This window comes from Ceratotherium simum, chromosome 8, assembly GCF_057802395.1.
Source record: "Ceratotherium simum simum isolate JZ-2026a chromosome 8, ASM5780239v1, whole genome shotgun sequence".
In the NCBI taxonomy this organism is placed as follows: Eukaryota; Metazoa; Chordata; class Mammalia; order Perissodactyla; family Rhinocerotidae; genus Ceratotherium; species Ceratotherium simum.
The window spans coordinates 7,686,106-7,711,781 of record NC_141907.1 but is presented as its reverse complement, the minus strand read 5'-3'; the positions used below and the strand labels follow the sequence as shown (position 1 = coordinate 7,711,781).

The 25,676-nt window shown below is 55.9% G+C and overlaps 1 protein-coding gene across 2 annotated transcripts in view; it reads left to right on the top strand.

The window, feature by feature from the left end:
* WDR1 (WD repeat domain 1) overlaps positions 1 to 25,676 on the top strand; it is a 45,448-nt gene that overhangs the window by 11,872 nt on the left and 7,900 nt on the right. The window contains exons 3-12 of one of the 2 annotated variants that reach the window (XM_087434922.1): positions 1,033 to 1,123; positions 4,188 to 4,335; positions 5,464 to 5,644; positions 13,858 to 13,935; positions 14,313 to 14,393; positions 14,719 to 14,952; positions 18,282 to 18,371; positions 20,215 to 20,369; positions 21,905 to 21,992; positions 25,198 to 25,308. In XM_087434922.1, the coding sequence (XP_087291048.1) occupies positions 1,033 to 1,123; positions 4,188 to 4,335; positions 5,464 to 5,644; positions 13,858 to 13,935; positions 14,313 to 14,393; positions 14,719 to 14,952; positions 18,282 to 18,371; positions 20,215 to 20,369; positions 21,905 to 21,992; positions 25,198 to 25,308 (1,257 nt within the window). Of the gene's footprint in view, positions 1 to 1,032; positions 1,124 to 4,187; positions 4,336 to 5,463; positions 5,645 to 13,857; positions 13,936 to 14,312; positions 14,394 to 14,718; positions 14,953 to 18,281; positions 18,375 to 20,214; positions 20,370 to 21,904; positions 21,993 to 25,197; positions 25,309 to 25,676 lie in introns of both variants that reach the window. The other variant, XM_087434921.1, reaches the window with a different exon arrangement.

The following is a 25,676-nucleotide window of genomic DNA, read 5'->3' as shown; positions in this document are numbered from 1 at the left end:
CCACTAGGCAGGTGAAACAGGTGGGGGCAGTTAGGGGTCAGGTTAGACGGGCCTTCACCTGGGCGGCCTCCCTAGGACCTGACGTGTCCTCAGTCTTGTCTGTGGGAAGCTGTCTCTTTTCGGAGAGCACTTGGTTCACAGGAAGCTGATGGCGGGTATAGGGGATTAGACGGCCGAGTCTTCATTCCCTCCTGAAAGCAGGCTCTGCTCTGGGGACACACGGTGTTTCAGTTTTGCTGAGGCCCCTTGGTGATAAGTGTTTGGGGAGGGAGGGGGTGCCATGGTATACTTTTAGTAAATTATATGTTAAAACCTTACATTTAAGTAGTGAAGATGCTTCTAGTCCCAAGTGCTGGCCCCATTCTTGCCACAAAGTCTGGCCCACCTTTGATCTGTGCCTCGAAAGGGTGTGGGGAATCCACATTTCCCAAAGGGAGGTTTTTGACGAGGGGCTCCCAGCTACGTGACCCAAAGGAGGGGCTCCCAAATACGTGACCCATGGGGGGGTCTCCTCCCAGCTGCAAGCCCCACTCTGTTCTTGTGCCTCAAAGTCTAAGGCCCTGTTTCAGGTCATACACTGCTTGGCAGCCTGGGATACTGCTGGTTCAGAACAGGGGAGACAGCTCTGAGAGAGTCGGGAACTGTGACTTGAAGAACTGGCGGCTTTCTACAAAGAGGAGAAAGTTAGAATCACAGTTTGTTTTTTTTTTGATGAAACTTATTCCCTGTATATATTTCACAAGTACATATTTGTACTATGGCAAGTACAGAAAAGCCGACCAAAGAAAATTGCCTTGAATTCTATAATTATAGACTAGAGAGAAAGGGTTACTGTTACCTGGAATTCTATCACCCAGAGATAGGCAGGCAGGCAGTGTGTGTGTAGGCAGATAGATATACTTCTAGGATTTTCTTTAGAAAGATTTTAAGTGTGTGTCATTCCCCCCACCCCAAAATCCGTTAATTGGGAGAGTGGAAGGCAGTTTGGCTGCTTCTATGTTCCTTGTATTCATTTGGGGTCTCTTCCTGCAGAACCCAGCCGTTGCTGACATCTACACAGAGCACGCCCATCAAGTGGTGGTGGCCAAGTACGCACCCAGCGGATTCTACATCGCATCTGGAGGTACGTGTACCAGTGCATAGCTCCTGGACGCATGTGGCGTGGCTGAGGTGCCGCTCTGCCCACCCCCCCATCCCGAGTCCTGGGGCTAAGCTGGGCTCCTGGCTTGGGAGGATGGGGAGGAGGGAAGAAGGAAGAGGGTAAAGGAGGGGGCAGGGGGGCAGGTACAAGCAATATAATTAGTTTCAGCCAGAGCTGACAAAGAACGTATAAGCCACTGAAAAGCCCCATTCCAGAACTTTGTAGTTTGCAGTGTTCCAGCTGGTTCCAACTCAGGTCAGCAGAAATACTCTTGTGAGGTTGGCCAGAGGCCTTTGCAGGCGGCTGTATCATGATGTATTGGAGCTCAGTGTGTGTTTTTGAATCGTAGCTTTGTCTCCTGTCACCTTTATTAGCTGCTCCTTTCCTGCTGCCCAGCACAATGCCCAGCCTCGAGGCAAGCGCTCCATTTGCTTGTTTCATTTGTGGTCTGGGCCTTTGCTCTCTGCAGCCGGGCTTTTGTGTGGCTCAGTGGGAGGCTGGGTAAGAGGAGGGGCACAAAGATCTTTAGGTTATGGGATGCTTTATTCACTTAATCCTTGGAGGTAGATCTTTTACAAACATTTACAGGCAAGAAAGGCACAAGTTAAGAGTGGCTTACCTCAAGTCTCCCATTCATTCGTTCACTCATTCATTCATTCATACACTCAACAAATATTTATTGGCTGCCTTGGCTGTGCCCAGCCTGGTCTCAGGCCCCAGGGAGAGCCAGTGAACGGGCTGATGTGAGGCGCCTCAGCCTCCCGTGGAGAGCGACAGAAATGAACGACTTGATGAAAAAACTAACCAGCCTGTAGGGGAGGGCCAGGATTCATACACACCAGCGAAGGTTCTGTCTACACTGCCCTCGCTCCCTGCATGGCAGGCAGTGCAGGGACATGTCTTTGAAGGGTTCACCCCTTCGCAGCTGTGCTACCTTCCTTAAATAACTCCCCTTCCTGGGCCTTACATTGCTTTTCTATAAACCAGGGTGCTGGTACCTACCAGGTTGGTTTGGTGAGGATCCAGTGCGGCAAGTTTCGCAGAATGCCTAGGGTGGTTCTTGCGCTAGTGGGCACCTGACAGCGAGTGACCTTAGTGTCTTTCACCAAAACCAGGATGCGCCAAGGCAACAGGCGACAGCTAATGCCAGCCGGCTGGGGTTGTGTTTGCAGGGCTTGGCCAAGAGTCTGGCACATAGTGGGCACTTAATGATTTTTGTGTTTAGACTACTCTGACTCCATCTGTAAAACTTGCTGTAATATATCCCATGATTTATTTTAGCCCTGTGAATTTTTTTTTCCAGCCCTACTTGCCAGCAAAACACCTCTTCATTTACAGCCCCAAGATCTGGCCCTGGCGCCTGTTAAAATTGTGTCTTCTCAGGAGAGATTTGTGGTTGGCAAGGGCCCCGCTACCTGCTTGGCACAGCCTCCCTGCCTTAGCGCTTTGAGCTGAGGCCTGGCTGCCCTCTGCCCGGTCCCAGGGTGGGTCTTAACCTGACAGAAATCGATGGCTTTCAGATGCTAGTACGGAATCAATGAGGAGGGCTGTCGCAGAGACTGTTGCCAAGGACAGTCCCCATGAGTAAAGGATCAGTTTGACATTTTCGTCTCGTAAAAGCGCCCTGATTTGGCAGAGGAACTGAGGGAGATTGGGGCTCAATACCTGGACACAGGTCCAGGTATTCTTGGGCAAAGATCACATTGGACGTTTCCAGTGCACTGGTCCTTTGAATCCAGCAAAGACAACAAAACATTTACTGCAGAGATTAGGGCCCTCGGCTAAAAATAGTGTGGGGTTTGGAGTGAGGATGAGGGAGGCTGGGAAAGTGTTATGCTCTCTGGCTAAGTGGGTTACCTGGTACCTGGTGTGCCAGGGGACGGGGGTCCCTGGGTTCCAGGTCCCCTGAGTTGGGAGTTCCCAGTACTTTGGAAAGCCTGCAGCTACCTCCCAGATGGGGTTCCAGTCCTCTGCGTGATCTTTAGATCCTTGTAAGGCTGGCTAGTCCACGTCTACATGGGGCAGGGGCTGGCTCTCCATGCTGCCCTCTGCAGCCTCCGCCCTCCCTTGGCTTGGCCAGAACAGAACCAAAGCTGTTTTCACAGGAGCTGCTGTAGAGTTTTGTGTTTAGTGCTGAAGTGGGCCTGGGGTTCCTGGAAACACAGTGTGAGCTTGCCCGCCGGGAGGACCCCAGACCCATTCTGGGCTGAGGTTTTAAGCCTCAAGAGTTAGTGAAAGATGCTCCATTTTTCCTGCTAATTTGGGAAGGGCGTGTTGGGTTGGTGCTTGGGTCTTGGTGACAGGATCGTGGCAGGGAAGGAGAGAGGCTGTTAGTCTATTACTAACTGCTGCAGACGCTGCCGCGAGAAGAGACGTGGGCCACACTCTGTCTGGAGTACAATTCATTCCGACACCCACCACAGGTGTCTCACAAAAGGCTCTTACTCACGCAACAGTCCTGAGTTGTGGATTGTGCCTCACTGTCATGAGTGAGGCTTCTGGTTGCCTGGGGCGTGGGTGAGGAGCTGCGAGGGGGCTGGGGCTGCCGTGCAAGTCACACCGTGCACGCCCAGCTGTGCGCCTTGTTTCCATTAGTTACTGCGGCAGCTGCACGGCAGAGGCGGGCGACACTGTCACTTTACAAATGAAGTAAACTTTAGCTCCCGAGTGTTAAGGGAGTGGCACAAGGTCCATATGCCATTTAGATCCTCCTACAGGGACAGAAATACAAAATGAAATGAAACTGCTCCCCGACACGTTGGGTTTGCCACCGTGTGTCGCTGGGCTGTCTGATTCCTACACATGGCTTATAATCCAGGTGACTACGGGTGAAATGCAGAGACCCAGTGGTGGTGCTCGTGGAGGCAGCAGGCTCTGACGAGTAGCTGGGTATTATTTACCTAAAACACGGCCCTCCTCCCAGCTACAGCCTCAGCCAACTCCAGCAAGCCTGCGAACCCCAGGCGGTGCTGTGTGGGCATGCCTCGTGCCTACACGGCCCTGGCCCAGTGGTGACTGTGGCTCTCACCGCCCGTTGTGTCTGCAGATGTGTCTGGGAAGCTGAGGATCTGGGATACCACGCAGAAGGAGCATCTCTTGAAGTATGAGTACCAGCCTTTCGCGGGGAAGATCAAGGACATCGCTTGGACGGAAGACAGCAAGAGGATCGCCGTGGTCGGGGAAGGAAGGGAGAAGTGAGTCTCTGGCCCCGGCCCCTCCCTGTTTGTGTCCCTTGCTTGGCTTCCTTTCTTAGGTGTCCCTGTTGGGAGGGCTGCAGTGACATCAGTGCCAGCGTGGACTAGTGTGTGTTGAGTCCCCATAGGTGCCGGGCCTCTCCAGCCCCATTCACAGGTGTGTGACTAGCCCAAGCCACTGGCTCCTTCAGGGTTGGCCTAGCGGCATGTAACCGTGGGTAAACCCCTCAGTTTGTCTCAGGGCCCAGGTACCTTCTCTCTCTGTCTCTGACATCCTTGGCCCTTCGCTTTCTAGAACTCCAGCCATCGTGCCCACGTTCGAGGCAGCAGGAAGCAGGAAAGGGAGAAAGTGAAAGAGATGCTCTTACGAGCATTATTGGGTCCCTCCCAGCAGCTTCCGCATGGCCACACCTAGCTGTAACGCAGGCTGGGCATTTCCCCTAGGGCCCATCCCCTGAGGTCGCCTTACTGAGGAAGAAGGGGCGGGTGGATACTGGATAGGCGGCCTGAATGGCTGCTGCACTCAGGGTCTAGTGACCAGCAGGGTCAGGGCCACAACTCAGGTTTTCTTACTCCAGTGCGGTCAGGGTTCCCTCCACTGCACCACGCTGCCTGCGAGCATTTCAACTTGGCGGGCACACGTCTTTATTTCTCTTACTCAGAGGTTCTTTTCAGTGCGTGTTCTGTTAGGTATTCATTCTGTAGTTTTTCAAGTCGTTCCTGATGGTCTTAATAATTCCTTTTTCATTCGGTCACAAATAGTAACCAAAACATTTTCAATGAGTGCCAGCTGAAAGCAAGCCATCATCTCCTTTCTAGTAGGGGATGGTGAGTGGTCTATTTCTTGGTTCCCCCCAATAAAACTGTTATGAAAGCCATAAAGCTGTTCCCCTGGCAGTTGCTTTTAAGACATCTTGCACGTGGAGGCTGGACCATACAGACAAGGACACCCAGTGCTTCAGTGTGTGTTCTTGTCATCAGTGTGTATGCAGCAGGGTCATGAGGCGGGGCTGTACTGCCGGCACCCACTTCCCTCCTTTAGGCACTGGCAGCTCCACTGCCATGTCTCGTCGACCCTCCCTGGGATTGATTTGTTTGTTTTCCTGCGACTCCTCTCGTTGGGTGAAGGTTTGGAGCCGTCTTCCTGTGGGACAGTGGCTCTTCTGTGGGCGAGATCACGGGACACAACAAAGTCATCAACAGCGTGGACATCAAGCAGAGCAGGCCATACCGGCTGGCGACGGGCAGCGACGATAACTGCGCCGCCTTCTTTGAGGGGCCACCATTCAAGTTCAAGTTTACAATTGGCGTAAGTGCACTTCTCCCTGTAAGGTGGTTCTAACTTTGTGGTTTGTATGTGAAGCCAGCAGCGTCTAGACCTGTTAGATGCTGATAGCAGAAAGGTCATGGGCACACCCCGTAAATGTCGTGATGTGTAGGTGGAAAGTAGGGTTTATAGGGAGAACCTCACCCCACACCAGTCCCCAGGCCTCATAGCCCTGCGCTTAGGCTGGCATGGGTGGTTCCAGCAGGAAAGGGTCCGCACAGGGCAGGGCTTTGCCCTGGGGCCATATATATATTTCTGGGATGGGGGCAGGGTGCATTTCTGACGCTGTGTGACCAGGTGGGCGTCCTGGCCTGGAGGTGCCTTATTAGGAAGGGGGAGTCCAGGCCTGGTGTCAGCCTGCTCTTGGAGACCTGCTGAGCTGCCAAAGTGGCAGAGCAGGTGAGCTTCCAGAGACATCTGGATTTGTCTCCTCTGCTGCCTCCTTAGAAGAGATGATGAGGGCAGGGACACACCTCTAAAGTGATATGTGATCAGGAGAATGAGATGCTTTGCCTGTGGAAGATGCGTGCTCTAAATGTCCTAGTGCCATGTCACAGGCTTTGGATATAAATGGCTTTGGGGTCTGAGTCCCAGCTCTGCACATGCTCCCTGACTGGGACAAGGGCCTGACCTCTATAAGCCTCACTTTTCCCATCTGCAAGGTGGGTGTGGAGGGCATCGGCATCAGAGCATTTAACGGTGAATGACTGCCCGAAGGTCCGGAGCAGTTCAGTGTCCTGTCTCATCGAAGATTAAGTGAGATAATGCCCTTAAGGGTGCTGGCTGCAGGCTCCTGTTAACTTTGATGAGTGAACACAGTGAATCATAACAGCGGGCAGGGCGTAACCAGAAAGGGCGATGACGCTTCCTCAGCAGGTCCCCAGAGGGCAGGACTTATGCACTGGGCAGAATTTCCAGACACAGATCTTGGCTCGGGTACAGAAGGGCTCTACACAGGTTCCCTTTTTGTAGTGAAGTGGGTTTGTTTCGTCCTGGAGCCTCTGAGCAGGGCCTGGCTGGCTGCGTGAGAAGCACAGCAAGGCTTTCTGTGCCCTGTGGGGTGTGCAGCTCCGAGGTGCCTTCCCAACACCCTGCAGTTCTCAGATGCTGTCTCCTGCGGCTGCTGCTTAATTGGAAAGTGGTGAGGGCTTTGCTGAAGGCTGTAGTTCATGGTCAGTGTTCCTAAGTGGGAACAGAAGTACCATGGAACACCAGGTAAAAATGCTGAGTCAAGTAACTGAACATCCTGCTCTGTACCCAAGACAGGAAGGAGGGAGATCAGAGGTGTCTGTGGCAATAGGAGGCTGCCCTAGCTTGTCTCAGGGAAGCCATGCTGCTCTCGTGCCCCCTACCCTTCTGTTTGGTTTCACTTGGCCCTGATCTGGGCTGTAGGTGAGTAGGGCTCCTTTCCCTGCCTGGAGAGGGCTCATTTCCTCTTTGCAGAAGTAGATTAAACCCAGCGGGGAACGGCTCCGTCGTGGGTGGTCGAGTCAGCTAAAGCCTGTGCCCTCACCACCCTGCCAGCCTTCTGTGTGTGCTCACTCAGAGACTTGGCTGCAATATTCTTTCTTTCCATTTTCCTTCTAACCTGAGAACACAGCCCTTACCCCGAGGCCTGGGCCCAGGAATGTCGGGTGGAAACGTTTGCCCAGCTGGCACCTATCTCCGGGGAGGGCACACAGCTTGTCCTCAAGTCTTCCGTGCAGCCCATCACCCGTGGGTCCTGTGTAAGGACCAGAAGGGTCCTCTCACCTTCTGGTGAGACCAGAAGGGCCTGTGGACCAGGAATGGGGGACATTGGGTGGCAGCCCAGCGCTGCAGCTGGTTGGCTTTGCGATTCTCAGGCTGGTCGTGCCTCCGGCCCCCTTGGGCAACAGGATGACGATAACCCTCTTCCGCTGGCCCTCTGGAGCTGGAGGAAGGACGTGAGAGATGCTGTAAAAGTCTGAGTGTCCGTGAGGAATTCTCTGGGCTTCCATTGGGAAGGATTCTAACAGGCTCAGTTGACCTGGCGCAGGAAGGGCAGGAGGGCACTCAGGCCCCCCACACACACCCGGAATGCCTTGTAAGGTGATGATGACTTTTGGGATCAGTCTGCAGCTTTTCCGTGTGTATCTGCCCTAGGCCTTCACAGCCCCAGAGTAAAACTGTAATGTGGAGGCCGCCCGTCCATCCAGGTTCCAGCTCCTGCCACTTTCTCTTCATCGTGTTGAAGGCCCTGGAATAAGGGGTGGGCATTTGAGAAGCACAGGGGTTGAGTTCAAGTGGCTGCCTTGAAAAGGAGTAAATTGTGTTCTGAATTGCAGTACATGCCGAAACAAAACTCGGATGCTGTTTGCACTCGAGTGGAAATGAAAGTGGTATTTCCAAGACAAAGATGAGTGACGGTTCTTATGTCAGGTTAGGCCACCTGTCCGTCCTGCTGGCCTGAGTGTGGGGGTCGTGTTGCTTTTCCTTTTTGTTCATGAGTATGTTGGTTTAAACCAGCTTCTCATATTGTGCAGAACAAGAGTGTTGACTCTTGGTTCCTCTAAAGCTGAGTCACGGCTCAGCTTTAGCCAGACTGCCGGCTCCCGTCCAGGCCCTGGGGCCAGCTTTAGTCCTGGTGGCCTAAACCCGAGGTGGGTTTAAGAGGCTGCAGGAGCACAGGGTGGGGGAAGCTTTCACCTGGAACAGGCCCTGGCACCAGCTTACCCGCAGCCCACTCACGTTTCAGATGCAGTGGGCGACTGCGGAGGTGACACTTCCCAGGATCACAGGAGACCCGTTGTGGGACGGAGGCTTTGGGCCGCATGGTCTTCACCTCCGGCTCTGGCATTCTGTGGACAAAGGTTTAGGTTCCCATTTGAGGACCTAAGGGTGTCCTGAAAGGGGGGCAGGTGGGACCTTGCCTACTCCTGCCTCTGCCACAGGGATCTCTTCCCGCCGAGCATGTCCCTGTGATGGCTGTGTCTGTTTGTGTGATAACAAGCCCCGCTAAGGGTCTCTCTCCACCTGCCTTCTCTGTGAGCCTTGCCCACCTCAGCCTTGGGCAAGTTTCTACCTCTCTGGCCTTCTGCTTCCTCCTCTCTCGGGTGAGCAGGTTGGCTGCCTGGGTGACCACACATGCTCCTTCTGGAGCAGGCACCTCTGAGAGCTGTGTCCAGGCCCCAGGTGTTGCAGTTGATGGAATAGTTTGTGTCTAATTAAATTATTGCTTAGAGCAACAAATGTCAGGGGACTCATTTGTCCAGGCTGTTGCCGTGTGACCTGGAACTGGAAACTTCCTGCCACATCCGCCTAAGTGTCTGAGAGCGGGTGGAGCACACCTGCGGTGGAGGGGACGCCTGGTCTTCTCTCGGCGGAGGTGAGCTGCACGGCTGGCCAACTGCTCCGGGACGGGCTTTCACCTGCCCCCTGTGTGTGGTGGTACACATCACAGCTGGCGCTAAGCGGGGTGTCCCACTTCCTTCCAAACAGTCAGAGGTGAGTTGAGCTAGAAAACTCAGTCTTGGCTATTATTAGACGTGTTGCCTCCCTGGACCACTAGGTAAAATTTGAGGTCTAATATGGGAGATTTTCTGGTTGTTTTTTCCTGTTTCATTGCTCACTAGAGGGCAGAAAGCAGGAGTTTCAGTTCAAGTGTGTATCAGGTGCCTGATCGTGCCTGGCAGTGGGCTGGGCACACAGAATACCCCCACCTTGCCCTTAGCCATCCCCCCTTGTGTCAGCTGGTCTTGCTTTTCACAGAGCTGTGTGTGCGTTAGTGATGGCCACACTGGGAGGTCAGCAGGGCCTTCTTCTCCTCCCCATCGTCTCCTTCCTGGTCTACTACTGAGCAAACCACGGTGGGCAGCAGGGTGAGTGACCTGGCCAGGCTTGTGTGGACAGTAAGTGGCCCAGGGAGGGTTAGAACGAGCCTAGAACGAGCCTTTGTCCCTTCATCTGGGCCTCTTTCTCCTGAGGAAAGTGGTCACTGGGCAGATCTGTCCAGGAAGAGGCAGGCGGAGTGCGTGGTCTCCTTTGTGCTTCTCAACAAGCTGAGGTAGGCGGGGACGCAGTGCTGCCCCTCGAGGGTCTTTACAGGGAAGACTTCACAGAGGGAGGAGGAGGCGGGTTTGCGAGGGGGCAGTGGACTGAAAGAGGGTGAGGCAGCACTTCAGGTCAGGGTAGAAACCCATTTCTGAGCACTGACTGTGGAGGCTGCACCCAAGGAGGGAGGAGGTGTGGTGGGCACAGGTGTCTGAGCCTGTTTGTCCTTCCACGGGCTCATGACAAGGGAGCGAGGCAGGTGGGCACAGGGCGTTGCAGCATGAGGGTTAGTGGGAGTCCTACGTATAGGGACAGCTGAGGCTAGGGGAACCAGGGAGGGCTCCCAGAGGGGACACCTGAGCTGCCCAGCTAGTCTGCCATGCATGCTGGAGTCAGGCCATGGAGCCCAGTGGTGCTCTGTCCCTATCAGTGACATGGAGTTGGGTGCATTACTTAATTATTACCTAATTGCTTCACGCCTCAGTTTTCTTAGTGGTGAGAGGGAGGTAACACTATGAGGGAGGTAATGACGGTGGGGGGACCAGTAGTGGTGGTGTGGGGAGGTAATGACGCTGGGGGAGGTAGTAACTGGGCGGGAGCAGGGGGCGGGTAATGACAGTCAGGGTTCTTGGGAGGATCCACTGACACAGTCCCCCCAGAGCTCCAGTGAGTGTTGGCTATGACTGAAGGGCGGGCAGGGGTGGACCAGCACCAAGGCCCTTCCACACCAGAGAACCGCCCAAATGAGTGGGGGCTGGGCCTCTAGGATGCTGCTGTGACCCCACAGTTGGAGAGGGACAGGGGCCAGGAGCCCCAGCTCAGTAGGTGGCGGCCGGGTTGGGCAGCCAGGAACCCCCCATGATGTTTCCCCAAACTGTTTCTTCTTTGTACTCTGGCCTCAGCTCCCTGTGGAAGGGGCTATTTTTAGCCCTCATTTTTTTGGTTAATGGGCTGTTTGCTGCTCCTTCCCTTTAAATGGGCTATTTCAGGAGCAGACATCAGTCTCCTGCTCATTTGGACGCTTGGCTCGAGTCGCAGGAAGAGCCGACAAGGAGGAGTTCCTAAAGCCACACAGCGCCCAGACGTCTGCTCTGTCCGGCCTTCACTAAACCCACGCCAGTCAGGGGCCCCCCAGGAGCCCGGGGAGGGGGACAACAAACACATCAACTCGTGCGAAGTCCTGTAACATCGGGGACGGGACTGCTGAGTGCTGTGACCGAGGAAAGGGATCCAGAGAGATGGGGCGGGCAGTCAGGGAAGGCCTTTCTGAGGGAGGATCGCTCGGGTCGCTGCGCGGAGCTGGGCGGGCGCGGGGCTCGGTGTCTGCTGCCTCTCAGGAGGGCGTGCTGACCCTGTGACTGGGGCTGTACGGGCGGCGTTCCTGTGCTCTCAGGGAACCAGTGAAGCTGGAGTTTGTTATGAGGTGGAGTTGAACGGTGGCTGAATCTTCCTCTAATGCATAGCATACTCCTTGTGTCCAGTGAAGAGAAATCAGTGCCCCGCCATAGCACCCCCTTAGCCCCAAGGCCTTTCGGCGTCCCACTTCTTGGGGAGCCCTGCTTCCCTGGGCCGGCCGGGGCCTGGTCGGTCACAGGGACCTGGGGGGGAGCCGCCCCCAGCCCCTTATCCTGTCACTGTGGAGAAAACCTGGAGCTGCGGGGGGGGTGGGTGAGCGGTAGAGGTCAGGGGTGAAAGGACTAGGCGCTTGGTCAGATGTCTAGGACTTGAGCCATGGTTTTGTCACTTAAGAGCTTTTCCTTTGACCTCGTCCAGAAAGAGGAGCTGTGCCTGCCGCCCCGTCCTCCCCACAGGGCGGTCCTGCGAGGAACGAGAGAGGAGTCTGGACAGCTGTGTCTCAGAAACCTCCCTGCCATTGCCTTTGAACCATTGCTGGCCCTGCAGGCCTGAGGGAGGACAGCATAGGGCCCTGAGCACCGACAAGGACAGAGGGACGTGGGCCTCTGTGTGCAGCTGGCTCTCTTAGAGCCTTGGGTGGGTGGCAGAGGGTGGCAGTCGGCCTGAGGAGTGAAAGCTCTGACTGTGGGTGGCTCCCCGCCTCCTGCCCGGGGCATGGAGCTGGCACACTTGAGTCCAGGGTTCTAGATGAGAAATTGGAGACCTGGGTTGTCCCTCTCTGGGCCTGGTTGTCTCCTGTACAGACGTGCCTGGAGGCTCCCCAAGGCCCCTCGCAGTGGTGGGGTGGTGGGTGTGTGACAGCCATGGAGGCAGAACAGTCAGGAGGGCTGAGAGATCCCAGTTTGGAAAGTTAATTGTGTGCCCAGTGGGAAACCGCTGTCCTCCAGCTCCGCGTACCCAGGACCGCCTGACAACAGAACGCAAGCCTTAGAGCCAGGAAGAGCGGACAGGAGAAACTAAAAAGCAGAACACACAGCTCAGCTTGAACACAGGAAAGGGCGCTCCAGCACTAGAGCCAGACTGTGCTCTCGCCGCATCTGGGCCTCGGGGTCGCCCTGACCTGTGGGGCGCCAAGGCGCCTTGCAGACCTCACTGCGGCGCCTGATCGAGCCTCAGCACTGGGAGGCACCCGCCCCGTCATGGGTGCTGGTGATGATGATCCCACAGGACAAGCTCCTGGGTCAGGGCAAGGTCCCAGTCCCACGACAGTGCTCGCCGAAGTGAGGCAGGATGAGCTCTGGTCACCCACTGGGTGGAAGCCGTGGTTGTGTGAATCAGCAGTCAGCAGTCACCGCTGCCCATGGTCAGGATCCTTGCAGTTCTCAAGTTTTCATCTGTCAATGAGGTGGGAGGATCTCTGCATCCGTGACTCACTCACTGTAGGACCAGGTCTTGGCTTGACCCCCTGTGAGAGGACATGACCCTTGAGGAGGGACCCCGGGAGCCAGGTGAAGTTTCGGCTGCCTCTGGCCTTGTCACTGAGGGTGTAATTTACAGTTTGATTGTCGCTCAGTGGGAAGTGCAGGCTAGCTTTGCACCTGAGCTCTGGACTGCATCTCTTCTGGCCAGGGAGGTTTCACTCTATCTGATGGGGCTGGGAGCGAGCGCCTGACCTGGAAATCTCAGCAGGTGGGCGGCCTGGAGCCACCACCTCAGTCCTGTCGTTCCTGAGGTGAGAGCTGCCTAACCCGGGAAACGACTGTACTTACTGACGGCCGTTCTGCTGACTCTCCCAGTTGGACTTTGTAGGGACATCGGTTCTTTTGGTCCCTGGCTCTGTGGCCTCCCTGCAGGGGAAGCTCGGCACCTGATTTCTCCTTCCTGGCCTGAGTTTCTTCATCAGGGCAGCGGGCACAGTTTACTTGAAGGGTTATTACGTGAGCGTTAAAGACATTTGTTACGTGTTAGTTTCCTGGGGCTGCGATAACCAAGTACTACCAACTGGGTGGCTTAAACAACAGGAATTTATTCTCTCAGTTCTGGAAGCCAGAAGTCTGAGGTCAAGGTGTCAGCAAGGCTGTGCTCCCTCTCGTTCCTGCCTTGTCTCTTCTAGATTCTGACAGCCTAGGCGTTCCTTGGGCTGTGGCAGCACCCGCGTCTCGGCCTCCATCTTCACATGGTCTTTCCTCTGTGTGTGGATAAGCAACGCTTAATGTGTGCTTATAGGTGGGGTGGGAGACGGGCCAGGCCTTGTGTTGGTGGCTTGGTGTTTGGGGTTTTTGGAGGATCATTCTCTGGTGTAAACCCTTCTTGACTGAGGATCCTAAGAATGAGTTCATTTACTTTTTCAGGTAAGGGAATTACCCTGGAGGTCATTTCTCCTCAGTCACTCAGACTCACATTCCCGTGAAGGTCATAACCATTTTTAATTTCTTTAAAACCTCAGTGGGTCCTTCAGCAAGGACCCACTGAGCACCTGCTGTGTACTGGGCCTGGGTCGGACCCTGGGGACTCGGGGAAGAGGCCTCGTGATCCTGGTGTCATGAAGCTTAAGGTCTGGGGCTTGAGGTCACTCCGGGGCTGAGAGAGAAGAGGGCCGTTTCCGTCTGCAGAGATCAGGGGACACGTCATAGGGAGGGAGGTCTGGCTGGAGCACGGCTTTCCGGGCAGGCTGAACCAGACCTCCCAGCCAGTCAGGAGCTGCTTGGGACTCATTCTGGAGTCTTCCTGTGGCCTGGCAGTTCAGATTGGTAGTAGTAGCTGCGTGTTTCATAGAAGGCTTTCCTGAACTTCTTGTTGTCAGTTGTTAACTGTCCTCTTTCTTACAGGACCACAGCCGCTTTGTCAATTGTGTGCGATTCTCTCCTGACGGGAACAGATTTGCCACGGCTAGTGCCGACGGCCAGGTAAGGGCTGGGGGCCATGGAGGTGGGGGTTCATCTGGTTATCCTCTGTGACTGTTCAGAACAGACAGACTTAGTAAAGCCTGTCTCAATGTGCAGAACTTAGAAATCTCCCTCCTTCCCAGTTCCCAGTACGCGGCTCAGTTAGGGTCTTTGTCCTCAAAGCACAATAGACACATCTCTCCATCTCTCTCCTGTTAAATGGAGCTCAAAACTCAATCTATTAGCACTTTTTTTAGATTCTTTTTTTTTTTAAGAGTCACAGTTGCAAACTTTCTTGATGATAGAGCAATGATAGATAAGGAAGAGCTCATTTGGCATGCTAACTGCTGAGAGCATGCACACACATATGATCCACATATATTTTTATTTCCTGAAAGATATACATCTATGATGGGAAGACGGGAGAGAAAGTGTGCGCGCTGGGCGGAAGCAAGGCTCACGACGGAGGCATTTATGCTGTAAGTATGGACTTGTGCTTCGTGACTTGTGGTTGTGGTTGGACTGTATTTGCCTGTGCATTTAGAAGCTTGAAATGAGGGTTTCAGAGTCGGAGCAGTGGTGTAGAGCTTCAAGGTCACCCAGAACAGGGTGACGTGGCCTGGGGAAGCAAGTGGCCAGAGCAGAAGGCCCAAGTTCTCATCCTCATTCTACCCGGCATGTCCCTCCACCTCCTGGGCTTTCCTTCTCCCTGCTCAGAAATGAAGGCTGTGGACAGGCTGCTTTCTTGGGTCCCTTGCCACTCTGGAATGCTCTGACATGGGACATGCCATTTTGTTTGAGTAGATTAGTTGGAGTCCTGATAGCACCCATTTGCTTTCTGCTTCCGGAGACAAAACCTCTAAAATTTGGGACGTCAATGTGAACTCTGTCGTCAACACGTTTACAATGGGCTCCAACGTTCTGGACCAGCAGCTGGGCTGCTTGTGGCAGAAGGACCACCTCCTCAGCATCTCCCTGTCTGGGTACATCAATTACCTGGACAAAAACAACCCCAGCAAACCCCTGCGGGTCATCAAGGTAAGGCTGCGCTGGGCTCTGCCTGTCGGGGCTCTAAGGAAGAGGGGTGTGCGCCAGCTGGGAAAGGGCAGAAACAGGTGAGGCCGAGAGGACGCTCGCCCTTGGGGCTTTGTTAGAATGGCAGGATGCTGGTTGCTTTTCAGATGTGAGTGTAGCAGGGTGGGAGGCCAGAGGCCGAGTTCCCCTTGAGTCACTGTAAGAGCTGGACGATCAGGGCCTGGGGCCTCAGGCCAGGGGCGCTCGCCGCTGCTGTCAGGAGTAGTCATGTCCTGAGGGGATCAGCCTCCCTCAGGAGCTCACAGGCTGTGTCCTCACCTGTGAGGCAGGACTAGGAACACGCTGAGCCCCACGCCAGGGTAAGTGGAGCATCACCATGGTGGGACGAGCAGCAGGCCTTGGCAGTGTTTAGGATTTGAAGACGGGAATGAGGGTGGGGAGACACTTGCTCTGTGTGGTTAGAGCAGGGAAGGCTTGAGGGAGTGGTGGGGAGTGGGAGAAGATGGAGGAGGAGTGGGTGGAGCCTGGGGTGGAGAGGCCTTGAGTGCCCGGCCCAGGAGTTGGGCAGCTGGGAACGATTGGAGGATTAGGAGGACCCTGTCCCTGGTGCCTCTCCCCAGTACCCAGGAGGGCTGACTGAGGCAGCTGATCCCCGGGGTCTGCCCTGGTGATTTTGACGTCTCAGGAAACTTGCAGCCAGACTAGGACCGGGAGCTCCTGTATCCTTGGGGCGCGGCTGTGGTGCAGCCCACTGCAAACCCTGCTTCTGCCAGGATGGGGGAGTTGCAGGAGGCATTGTCAGAGGTAGGAGCTCGAGATGACCTGCTCTGGTGGCCTGGGGTCAGTGACCCCCCCTCTAAGGACTCTGAGCCATGATTTCAAGGGAGGGGTCTCCACAGCCAGGCTCCATGCTGCACCCCATCCTGGCAGCTGAGCCCCAGCTAGGGTTGTTTTTAGCCACCCCAGGTGGCAGACCCCAGGGCTTCCTCACGCACTGCTCCCCCAGCTGCTTCAGAGCTGTGGAGATAGGCGTCTGGAGCCTGTAGGGTTGGTGTAGGCCAAGCGGGGACCCTGGGACCCCAGTCTGCCCGCTGCAGTGAGTGTCAGCCTCGTGCCCGGCCCTACAGTGCCTTATGTGTCTCACAGTCTCTGAGGTGGTGGCTCTCATTGGTCCCGGCGTACAGATGACCTTGCCTACAAGGAAGGGGCTGAGCCAGGCCATCTGCCTCCTTAGCCCCCTGTGGGACTGGCTCCTGAGGCTTGGGTCGGCTAGGTGCTCATTGCGTCCCATTTGGTGGGGGTGTTGCTGACAGGAAGGGCTGATCCAGTACAACAGCCTCATCAGTCCTCGCTGGAGGTCCCGTGCTCTCGGCTCTCAAAGATGTACTTGACTTGGCTCTAAGGACGGAGGCATTGGGGCCTCCTCCTCGGAGGGCTCCTAGCCCACTGTGATGAGTATAAAATGAAGATGTGTGTGGCCTGGCACACAGCCTGGGGGAGCTGGGAGGGGTCCCTGGACACCATCACTGCTCTGGGCCTCCAAGTGAGATGGAGAGAAATTGCTCAAGAGATTCAGGCATTGCTGTCTGCCCGATTCCTCTGCCCAGAAGAGCAGTTCCCCATGAGCCGCCCCGACAATGGGCCCAGGTGGCCATCCCAGGCATCACTCCATGTCTCTTGGCACCCTGGAACCACCCTGGGAATGGGGAGGCCTGGATCTGGCTGCTCCTGCTGACGTCGCTGCTGCCGACGGCATGGGCACCGCGGGCCGGGGGCCTGGTCCTCCCCCAGGTCAGCTCAGGGAGTCTCGTGGGCGGAAAAGAAACTCGCATCCCTGCTCACCTGCCACACGTTGCATGAGTCCCGAGGGGTGTTGGGTGCTGATCTTGGGCTGTGTGTGATCTCAGGAGGAGGCTGAAGTCAGAATAGCTGTTCTGAGCCCCAGAATACGTTCAGATCACCTGAGAGCTTCACAAAAGGGCTTGGTGCCTGGCCGGCCCAGAGGGACTCAGTCAGAACCTGAGGGATGGCTCTTCAGTGCAGTACTTTGAAGATGCACCCAGGTGATTCTACTTCTCAAGCTTGAAGGTGCATCGGAATCACCTGAGAGGGTCCTGGTTAGAGCACTGCAGCCGGGCTGCACCCCTGCTCAGGGTGTTGGTCTGTGGACATGTGAGAGCTCGCATTTCTCACAAGCTCGCAGGTGAGGCTGCTGCCCTGGCAGTGGACGTGGACCATCCCTGGGCATCTCGTTGAGTGCAGGTTCTGAGTCCCCAGGCTGTGTGGGGGACTCTCCCAGTGAGGCTGATGCTGGTCTGAGGACCACGCTTGAAGTAGCAGGGCTGGTGGGGGGCTGTCCCAGAAGGAGATGTGAGGCAGAAATGCTTCCATGTATCTGTTCACTGATTCTCCGGTCTCCTGAGAACTGTGTACCTTGCTCTGAAGATATGTGCCACACCGTGGCAACAAATGGAACACTTGAGCAGTTCCTGGGAGAAAGCCCTCTGCAGGAATTGTGCCCCTGGCAGTGGAGCATCTCTGTCAGAGGGAGACTCGCCTGCTGCTGATGAGGGAAAAGAGCTATGATTAGACCACACCTCAGCCGGTTATTTCTGTCCCAAGGGCAGTTAGGAGAGAAATTAAATGCCCCCTTGAAGCCAATGTCTGGTTATGGACGAATTCTCTGCCCACCATGTTGTCAGTGGGGAGGTTGTAGGGGTCAGAGCCCTCGGACAGCTTGGGTGGGGAGGGGGAGTTGGGAGAGAAGAGACCTCGTGAGCCAGGGGCTGAAGCCAGAGTGGTGAGCTGTGCTTCTAGGTACAGAACACACTGGCAGCAGCGCCCTGGACTGTCTTGGTCTCTGGGGGAGCCTGGAGGTCTCCCTGCCTGCTGTGTGAGTGTTGGGCCCTCCCAAGACTGTTCCCACTACTGCTCCTTCACCTCTGTCGAGGCTCAGCCCAGGTGGGGGCTCGTCCTCGTCCTCATCCCGATGGGTGTGAGCAGCCTTTCCTCCAGGGGGGCTGCCAGCGTCAGTCTGCACAGACTCGGCGCTCGGCTACTGGGGCATCGATTAGACTCGTGCTTGGCCCTGGTGGTCACGGTTAGGTGCCTCGGAGGGACGAGCCTGGTTGACGAGGGTTTGTCAGATGGTCAGTCACCGGGGTAAAGGCTGACCGTGGCTCGGGAAGGTGTTTTCAGGCACACCGGGGCTGCGGCACGTTGAGGGCCTCTGCCTCTCGCTCACACAGGGGTGTGGTCAGGAGAGAGTAGTTGGTGAGTCGAAGAGGCAGGATGGTGTGTCCTCAGCTCACCCTGCCCTGTCTCCTCCACAGGGTCACAGCAAATCAATCCAGTGTCTGACGGTGCATAAAAACGGCGGCAAGTCCTACATTTACTCTGGGAGCCACGATGGGCACATTAATATCCTTTGACTCACAGAGCTGGCTCCGGGGCTACTGGCAGGAGAGATGGGAGTTTCCTGTTCCCACGGTGCCAGTGCCAGAGGCGAGGGCAGCCAGGTGGCAGCAACAGGACTCTGACCAGGCCTGGCTGCTGAGATGTGCTGGTGTCCACACTCAGGACCTCCAGCTCCAGGCCACAGCCTTGACCTGCTGGGTCACTTCCTGCTGTGCAGCCTTGAGTGGTTGCTGAACGTCTGTGAACTTGAGCTGCTTCTTCCCCATGTGTAACACTGGTGCCGGCCTTGTCCCTCTCACAGGCAATAGAATCGGTGAGTGTTAGAATTTAAAAGGACTTGGAACCTTTTAATAGAATCCCCTTGTTTCAGAAAAGGGAAAAGTGAAGCTCAGGTTCAAGTGCTTTCCCCGAGGTCGCACCCTTGTTGGCAGCAGAGCAGGAGTGGAACTCAAATCTCCCCTCCTGGGGAGGTTGTTTGCTGTCCCTGGAGGCGTATGTGGCAGCCCTTACAACCTGCCCCTTCTAGTGTTTGCGGCCGGGCCTGGTAACCCCCACCTGCCGCCTCAGGACTGTCAAGTGTTGGAGCAGCCGTTGGAAGGGGTTGGGGTGGCACAGGTGACCTCATAGGCTCACAACAGGTGCATCACTGGGCTGATTTGTTCACCCACCCCTACCCCCAAGCCCCAACACACCCCAGCAGCACTGGTGCCATGTGCAAGGCCTGGCACGTGTAGACTGTTTCCAGGTCTGCGCCCTGCCGCTCCTCCTGGAAGGGGCTGTCCAGGGACCCTGTGCCTCTTGGGCCTTGTCTCTGCAGGGCTCCCCCGTTTTCATGTGAAAGATCCAGGGAGGTCTTCCCAAAGCCTTGAGGGAGGAAGGCAGATAAGTCACTCTCTGCCCCGTTACATGTGAGGGGATGTGGGGTACAGTGGGGGGTGTCTTGCCCTAGCCTGCATCACAGCTGCGGCCAGAGAAGGCTCCTGGAGTAATGTGAAAATCTCTAATTGTGCTGTCTTCAGCAGGCCCAGCATTGCTCCTCTCCTCTCCCTGCTCCTCCACACTGTCAGTGCACCGGACGTTAACCTCATTAACCTCTGACACTTGCGGGTGTTTCCATCACAAGAACGTGTTAATGAAATACACATGTAGCTTCCTAAAGGGAGCAACGGTCTTCGTTTAAAATGAGATTCTCATTTGTTGATGTTAAAGAATCGCATAACTTAAAACACACCCGCACCTGAGCACCTCAAGCTCCTAATCCACAAACCAGCCCTGCCCAGGTGGGTCAGCCCCGGGCCATAACCTGGTGGCACCTGGGTGGCCATCGGCTAAGCGGCGGGGCACACCCAGCTTCCTGCTGATGGTCATGGGCTTGACCACAGGCTACAAAAAAAGAGCAGGATGAAGCATTGGCTCGGTTACACAGTCCCAATGAAAAGCAGCTTTCTTCTGAAGCCTCCACTCTGAGGTGCTGTCCCGTTGGTACAGGAGCCCACCACTGACAGTTCTGATCAGTTTACACTTAGCTGTTACGGGTCGGCACAAGTCTGTGATCTGCCCTGGTGGCCTCGTACGGCACTTACATGAAGCTTAGACAGACTGTCTCTAACTGGGCAAGTTGGGTTATAAATAGCCCACCGACCTGCAGCCGGGCCGTCTTGCTGGTCCACCAGAATGGCTGCTCTCTGAAATTTGGATTTGTACGTGTGCCGGGAGTTCCCCTCAGGCCCAGTGCTCACTGTCCTGTCCCTAACATGCTGCCCGGGACGAGAGATTGGCCATGGCCTCCCCAGAGGGGCACGCACCATATCCTGGAAGTCAGGCTTTTCTTTAACTCCTGCCCCACATTACTGGGATTCAGAGACAGGGGAGAATGACTCCTTCGCTGGGAAGGGCCACACGAACCAGGTGTCCAGGATGACCGTGGATGAGTCTGGACAGCTGGTGAGCTGTAGCATGGACGATACGGTGCGGTACACCAACCTCACGCTGAGGGACTACAGGTGAGAGCTGCCAGGGCTGGGGGCTGTTGGGGTCCGGGTGTCTAGAGCGCGCTGCAGAGCCCCACAAAGGCCCTTTGCTTGTAGCGGTTACTGCTTATGATACATTTTCTCTGTTCTTCTCACTTCTTCCCTGAGCTCTTGCTCTCCTAATGCCAGGCCCTGAGCCAGGAGCCGAGTTAGAGTCCAGATGGTCTGCACAGACCAGGTACAGACTCTGCCTGGGAAGCCAGGCGGAGCAGATCTCACCCCCAGCCCCCTCCTTGTCAGTAAAGGAAGGTAACCGTGGAGCCTGCCTCTCGGGCCGTTGAGAAGGTGCAGTGAGACCTTCAGAGGCGCCTGGCACACGGCAGGGGCTCCCCAAGAACAGACGGGCACACAGGCAACCTGAGTAAAAGGCAGCGCTGTGTTTGGTTTGGCTCTGGTCGGCGGTCGTTGGAGCTGAGATGGGAGCTAACAGATGAGCTGCCGTCTCAGTGCGGGGCGAGCAGGAAGGAGGGAGACATGTCCTGACTCGTGGACTGTCAGACCCGGCACCTCCAGCGCCCCCACCCCAGGACTGAGCCGCCCCTGCCCTCGCTGTGTTTTGTGTGTAGCCCCTATCGTCCTGCTGGGGCCTGTCTCACTGGGGAGGGTAGCTTCCTGGAGGACATTTTGGTGACCCTCATGCCATGTGAGCTGTGTGGGTCTCACTTGCCTGGCATCAACTAGACGTCGTGAGTGAGTCAAGGCTGGCGATAAGTGCAGAAGCTGCCCCAGAAGCCAGGTGTCCAGGGCCCAGTCATCCTCTTTATGCTGCCCTGCAGTGACCCCTGGCATTAGCACACCCTTCATAAATGTCTTCCCACGGAGGGGGGGCCACACTGCTGCCCCAAGCCTCGCCCTAAGGGAACCCAGGCAGAGTCCCGGCTGGCCACCTCGCCGAAGGAGCCCATCACTGAGCCTTTAGGACTCCACGCTTGGCCCAGTTACAGGGAATTTTCCTCAGTTGACCATCTTCAAGACGTTTCTGTGTGTGTGCAGATTTTCCTAGGATGTGTTTTCATAGCATTAGCTAAAAGTAAAGATAACACGTGATTGTCACCCATGAAAAGTAGCAGATTATCTTTTTAACTTACTGCTGAGAAGACTGGTTATGACTGCAGGAGTCGGGGGAAGCAGAGCTCAGTTCTCTCTGTACCCAGGGAGCGCAGGGTCTGTGGCCAACAGATGGGACAGAAGCCACGACTGGGCATAGTGATAGGGTGGCGGGTCCTTGTCACCGATAAGCAGGGACAGAAATCACTGCCTTTACTTGCTCTTGCCACCGTCTTTCCCACACCCCCAGGCCCCAGCATGATTTCTGATCTCTTCCAGAATCTGTGAGTCATTTTTCACTCCCTCCCGTGTTTTAGCAAAGCGCTTCTTCAGTACAGATTGCAGTAGAACTTCCTCTCCTAAACAGCCTGAGTTGCTGTGGTTTTGCACGAAGTGTATGTTTAATACCTATACTGAGTCCTGCAGAGATGGAAGTGACACATTTTCCTTCTCTCTAACAGCGGACAGGGAGTCGTGAAACTGGACGTTCAACCAAAGTGTGTAGCTGTCGGCCCTGGAGGATATGCCGTGGTCGTGTGCATCGGGCAGGTACGGTTCCCGCGTCTGCTTTGGCTAGAAGAGGTGGTGGGATAGCAGGTCAGAGCTGGCAGCCGTGCAGTGTCTGCTCTCTCAGATCCTCTCATATCCCACTTGACAGTAGCTCCAACAGACGTTTTTATTGAGCGCAGTTTGCCCTGTGCTGAGGGCCTCACGTGTATTTGCTCCTTTAATCCTCAGCAGTCCCATCAGTCAGGCACGGCACCAGCCCCATTTTACAGATAAGAAAACAGGTACAGAGAGGGTAAGCTACCCAAGGTCTGCAGCTGGCAAAGGGGCAGAGCTGGGATTTGAACCCAGGCACCCTGGTCAGAGCCTGCACTTGAGTGTCAGACCATGTCCATCGGCCCATGAGGCCTACAGGAGGCACAACAAGGTGGTTCTGTCTTTGCTCATGTTCAAACCCTAGCCCTGCAGCATCGGAGCTGTGGGACTTCAGGCATTTTCCCACCCTCTCTGAGCTTCAGTTTTCTCATCCCTAATAGCTCACAGGGAGCGCTACGAGGAAGTACGTGTCGGGCTCTTTGTACATTGTAAGTTCATCCCGTGAACAAGGAGGCTGAGGCTAGAGTGATCTGGTGACTTCCCCCAGGCCACATGATGGCAGGAGGCTCCCGACTCAGAATGAGTTGGGTGTTCCAACTCCACAGCCTGGGTTCTCATTCAAGATGGCAAGGTCACCTGCACACTTCTCTTTTGCAATTTCTGGATGAAGCGCCCTAGACCGAGACCCAAGCCTGACCCACTTTATGCAGGATTCTGCTCTGACAGGCACCATCCGTCCATGCACGTGGAGTGGAGAAGGCAGGTGTGGCCGAGCCCCCGCTGGCATGAGTGACAAACCCTGCTAAAGAAAGCTGCCATTCAGATCCACCGCCCCTCCTCATTCTGTGAACTTAATTGCTTCAGGGAGAATGGATTTCTGTGTGTCCTAGATAACACGAACTTCCTGCCAAGCAATTACTGCAAACAGTCTGAGTGGCCAGTGGGGGCACAGATGGAATAAACGGCTTGGAGCACCTCAGCGGGGTTGGGGAGAGACTGAAAGGCGACATTCTAGGACAGGCTGTTTCTCTGTGAAGTGGGCTCTTCCCAGTCTCGGTGTCTGAACACCTGGCCTTGGCAGGTGAGAGGATGAGCACATGGGCTCCGCAGCTGACTAGGCGTCTCCCAGCAGCAGGGGCCTCAGGCAGAGCTCTGGGTCTCTAGGCCTCGGTTTCTTGTCTGTGGAGTGGCTGTCATGCCAGGCCCTCCGGGGCGCATAGCAAGTCTGACACGAGCAAGTTCAGAGGGGTGGGCCTGGTGCTCCGTTCGGGCAAGGCTGGCGAGTGCAGGGCTGTGGCATGCTGGGGCATGCCCAAGCAGGGCTCCTACCCTGGGCCCATGGGTTCCAAGGAGTCCTGGACCCTTGGGATCAGGTGTGCACGATCGTTCTGTGATGTGCTGTTACTCACACAGTTCTTGGGCATCTGTGACCCCCGCTCTAGGTAGGAGGCTTCTGGAGAAAGCCCCATTGCAAATCATGGGGTCGGCAGAACATGCCGGAAGGGGCTCATGATTTCCAGTCAGCGAACAGCCAGGTTCAAATCTCGCCTCTTAGGAAAATTTGGCAAATGCTTATGCCCCCAGTCTTTACCCATCAGGTAGGTGAGTCCGCTCCTGAGTCGGCAGATGGCGGAGGTGAATGTTTCTCGAGGTGCATTTTCAAGAGTAGATTTTAGTGAGGGTGCTACCTCCTGTCCGCCCAGTCCCTCCTCTGCCTCCCACACCCCACAATACACACGTGGGCAAAAGCCCCCAGGAGGTGGGGGAGGGGGCCTGCCTGCCCTTCATGGTACAGCTGGCAGGCGTACGATGATGTAAAGCCAGAGCTGTCGCAGATCTAGGCCACGCTGTCCAGGAACCGTCTAATAAGTAAAAACCAGGAGGGACGTCCAAGAGCAAGTGGGAGCGGAGGCAGCAGAGGGTCCCCTGTGTGTGGGGATTTTCTGCTGTGTTATCAGAAGGCAGAAGGTACAGGGTGGTAGCCAGGGCAAGGATTCCGGGGTCCTGTGGCCCCGGCATGAGTCCCGGCTCGGCTCTGAGAGCTGTGGGGCCTTGGGCATGTGGTGGACGTTCTTTGTACCCCGTTTTCTCCTCTATACAATGGGGAGGTGATCCTGCCGTCTCCTAGGGATGTAAGACATGCAACACTCTTAGCAATGTGTGTGCACACGAATTGCTGGTTTTCTTTGCTTTTATTCGGTATTTTCTTGACCCTGAGCACTGAATTCCATCCTCGTGATGTCTAGGCACCCCTGGGTTCTCATGCCCTGGGAGGCTGAGGCTCAGGCATTCGTGCCCCACAGGCAGGAGGTGGCTGAGCCAGGATCAAGCCCGGTCTGTCTGTCTCCAGAGTCCTTCCTTAGGGCCTGGGCACCCAGGCACTCAGCCCGCCTGAGGACGCTGTCCTGCCCCTGTCACACTAGGAGTGGACCAGGGCAGGTGCTGGCTGGGTGGAGTGTGGGAGAGGTGCATCAGGGTGCCTCCCGGCCACCTTGCTGTGAGCCACCTGTCCTGTCCTTATCCCTGCTTTCAGGCTAGTTATGCTGGTAGAGAACGGAGAGCCTCCGTGGGCCTGGGAGCCCCAGCTTCCTTTCTGGAAGGTGGGGCATCAGCGCTGTCTCCCAGGCTGTGGGAGACGTTTCACACGCCTCAGGTCAAAGTTGTGAAGGGTGTTTCCTTGGACCTGGGAAGCCAGAATTTAGAATCCTCATGTGTCGTGTTCATTTCCAGTGTTGGTTTAGAGCCTCGTCACTTCCAAGTGCCTTGTCTTCTTGAACCTTTAGAGAATTCTGTTGAGCAAAGCTCGTTTACTGTGCTCATTGTGGAATTGGAGGAACTAAAGGTCACACATCAAGTGGCTTCCCAAGAGACTGTGCCAGTAGTAGTAACAGTAGCAACAGGGTGGTGATAATGGTGATGGTGGCAGCCAGTGTTTAGTGCGATACTGTGACTAGGAACTGTCACTGTCCCCGCTGACTGACGAGGGAGGAAACATGTCAGGGTCACAGGGCTGAGCCCAGTGTGGCTGGAGCCCGCCTGGCCCCCGCACTGTCCTTCCCCCAGCAAGGTTGGGGAGGGAGCCCAGACCGGGACTGAGTCATCTGTCCCAGGGCCTCTGCAGCTCTGACTTGGCTGCCTGCATGTTTCCTAGATCGTCCTGCTGAAGGATCAGAAGAAGTGCTTCAGCATTGACAACCCCGGCTACGAGCCCGAAGTTGTGGCAGTGCACCCCAGCGGTGACATGGTGGCTGTCGGGGGCGCGGTAAGGATCCTGTGTCCCATGCCCTCTGGGTATCTGGGCGATTTCGGGGTGACACGAGCTGTGTGAGTGCGGGTCTGTCTCAGGGCAGAATGGGAGGGAAGTGGGACTGGGTCCCTAGGAACCAGCGTGGGGGGCCCTCCTGCTGCCCGAGTGAGGGCCCTTCTCGGGTGACCCTCACAGGCCCCCGAGGGCTGCCCAGCCCCCTGGGATGCTCATCCTGGCCAGTGCGGCAGTGTCTAACAGACGGAGGCCCCGCACAGTGAGGTGGGGCTGTGCTGGAGCACACGGCAGAGAGCTTGGAAGAAGGGACTCTTGGCCTCAGCCTGGGCCCTGTGAGTGGCTGGGGACTCAGGAGTGCAGCATGACGG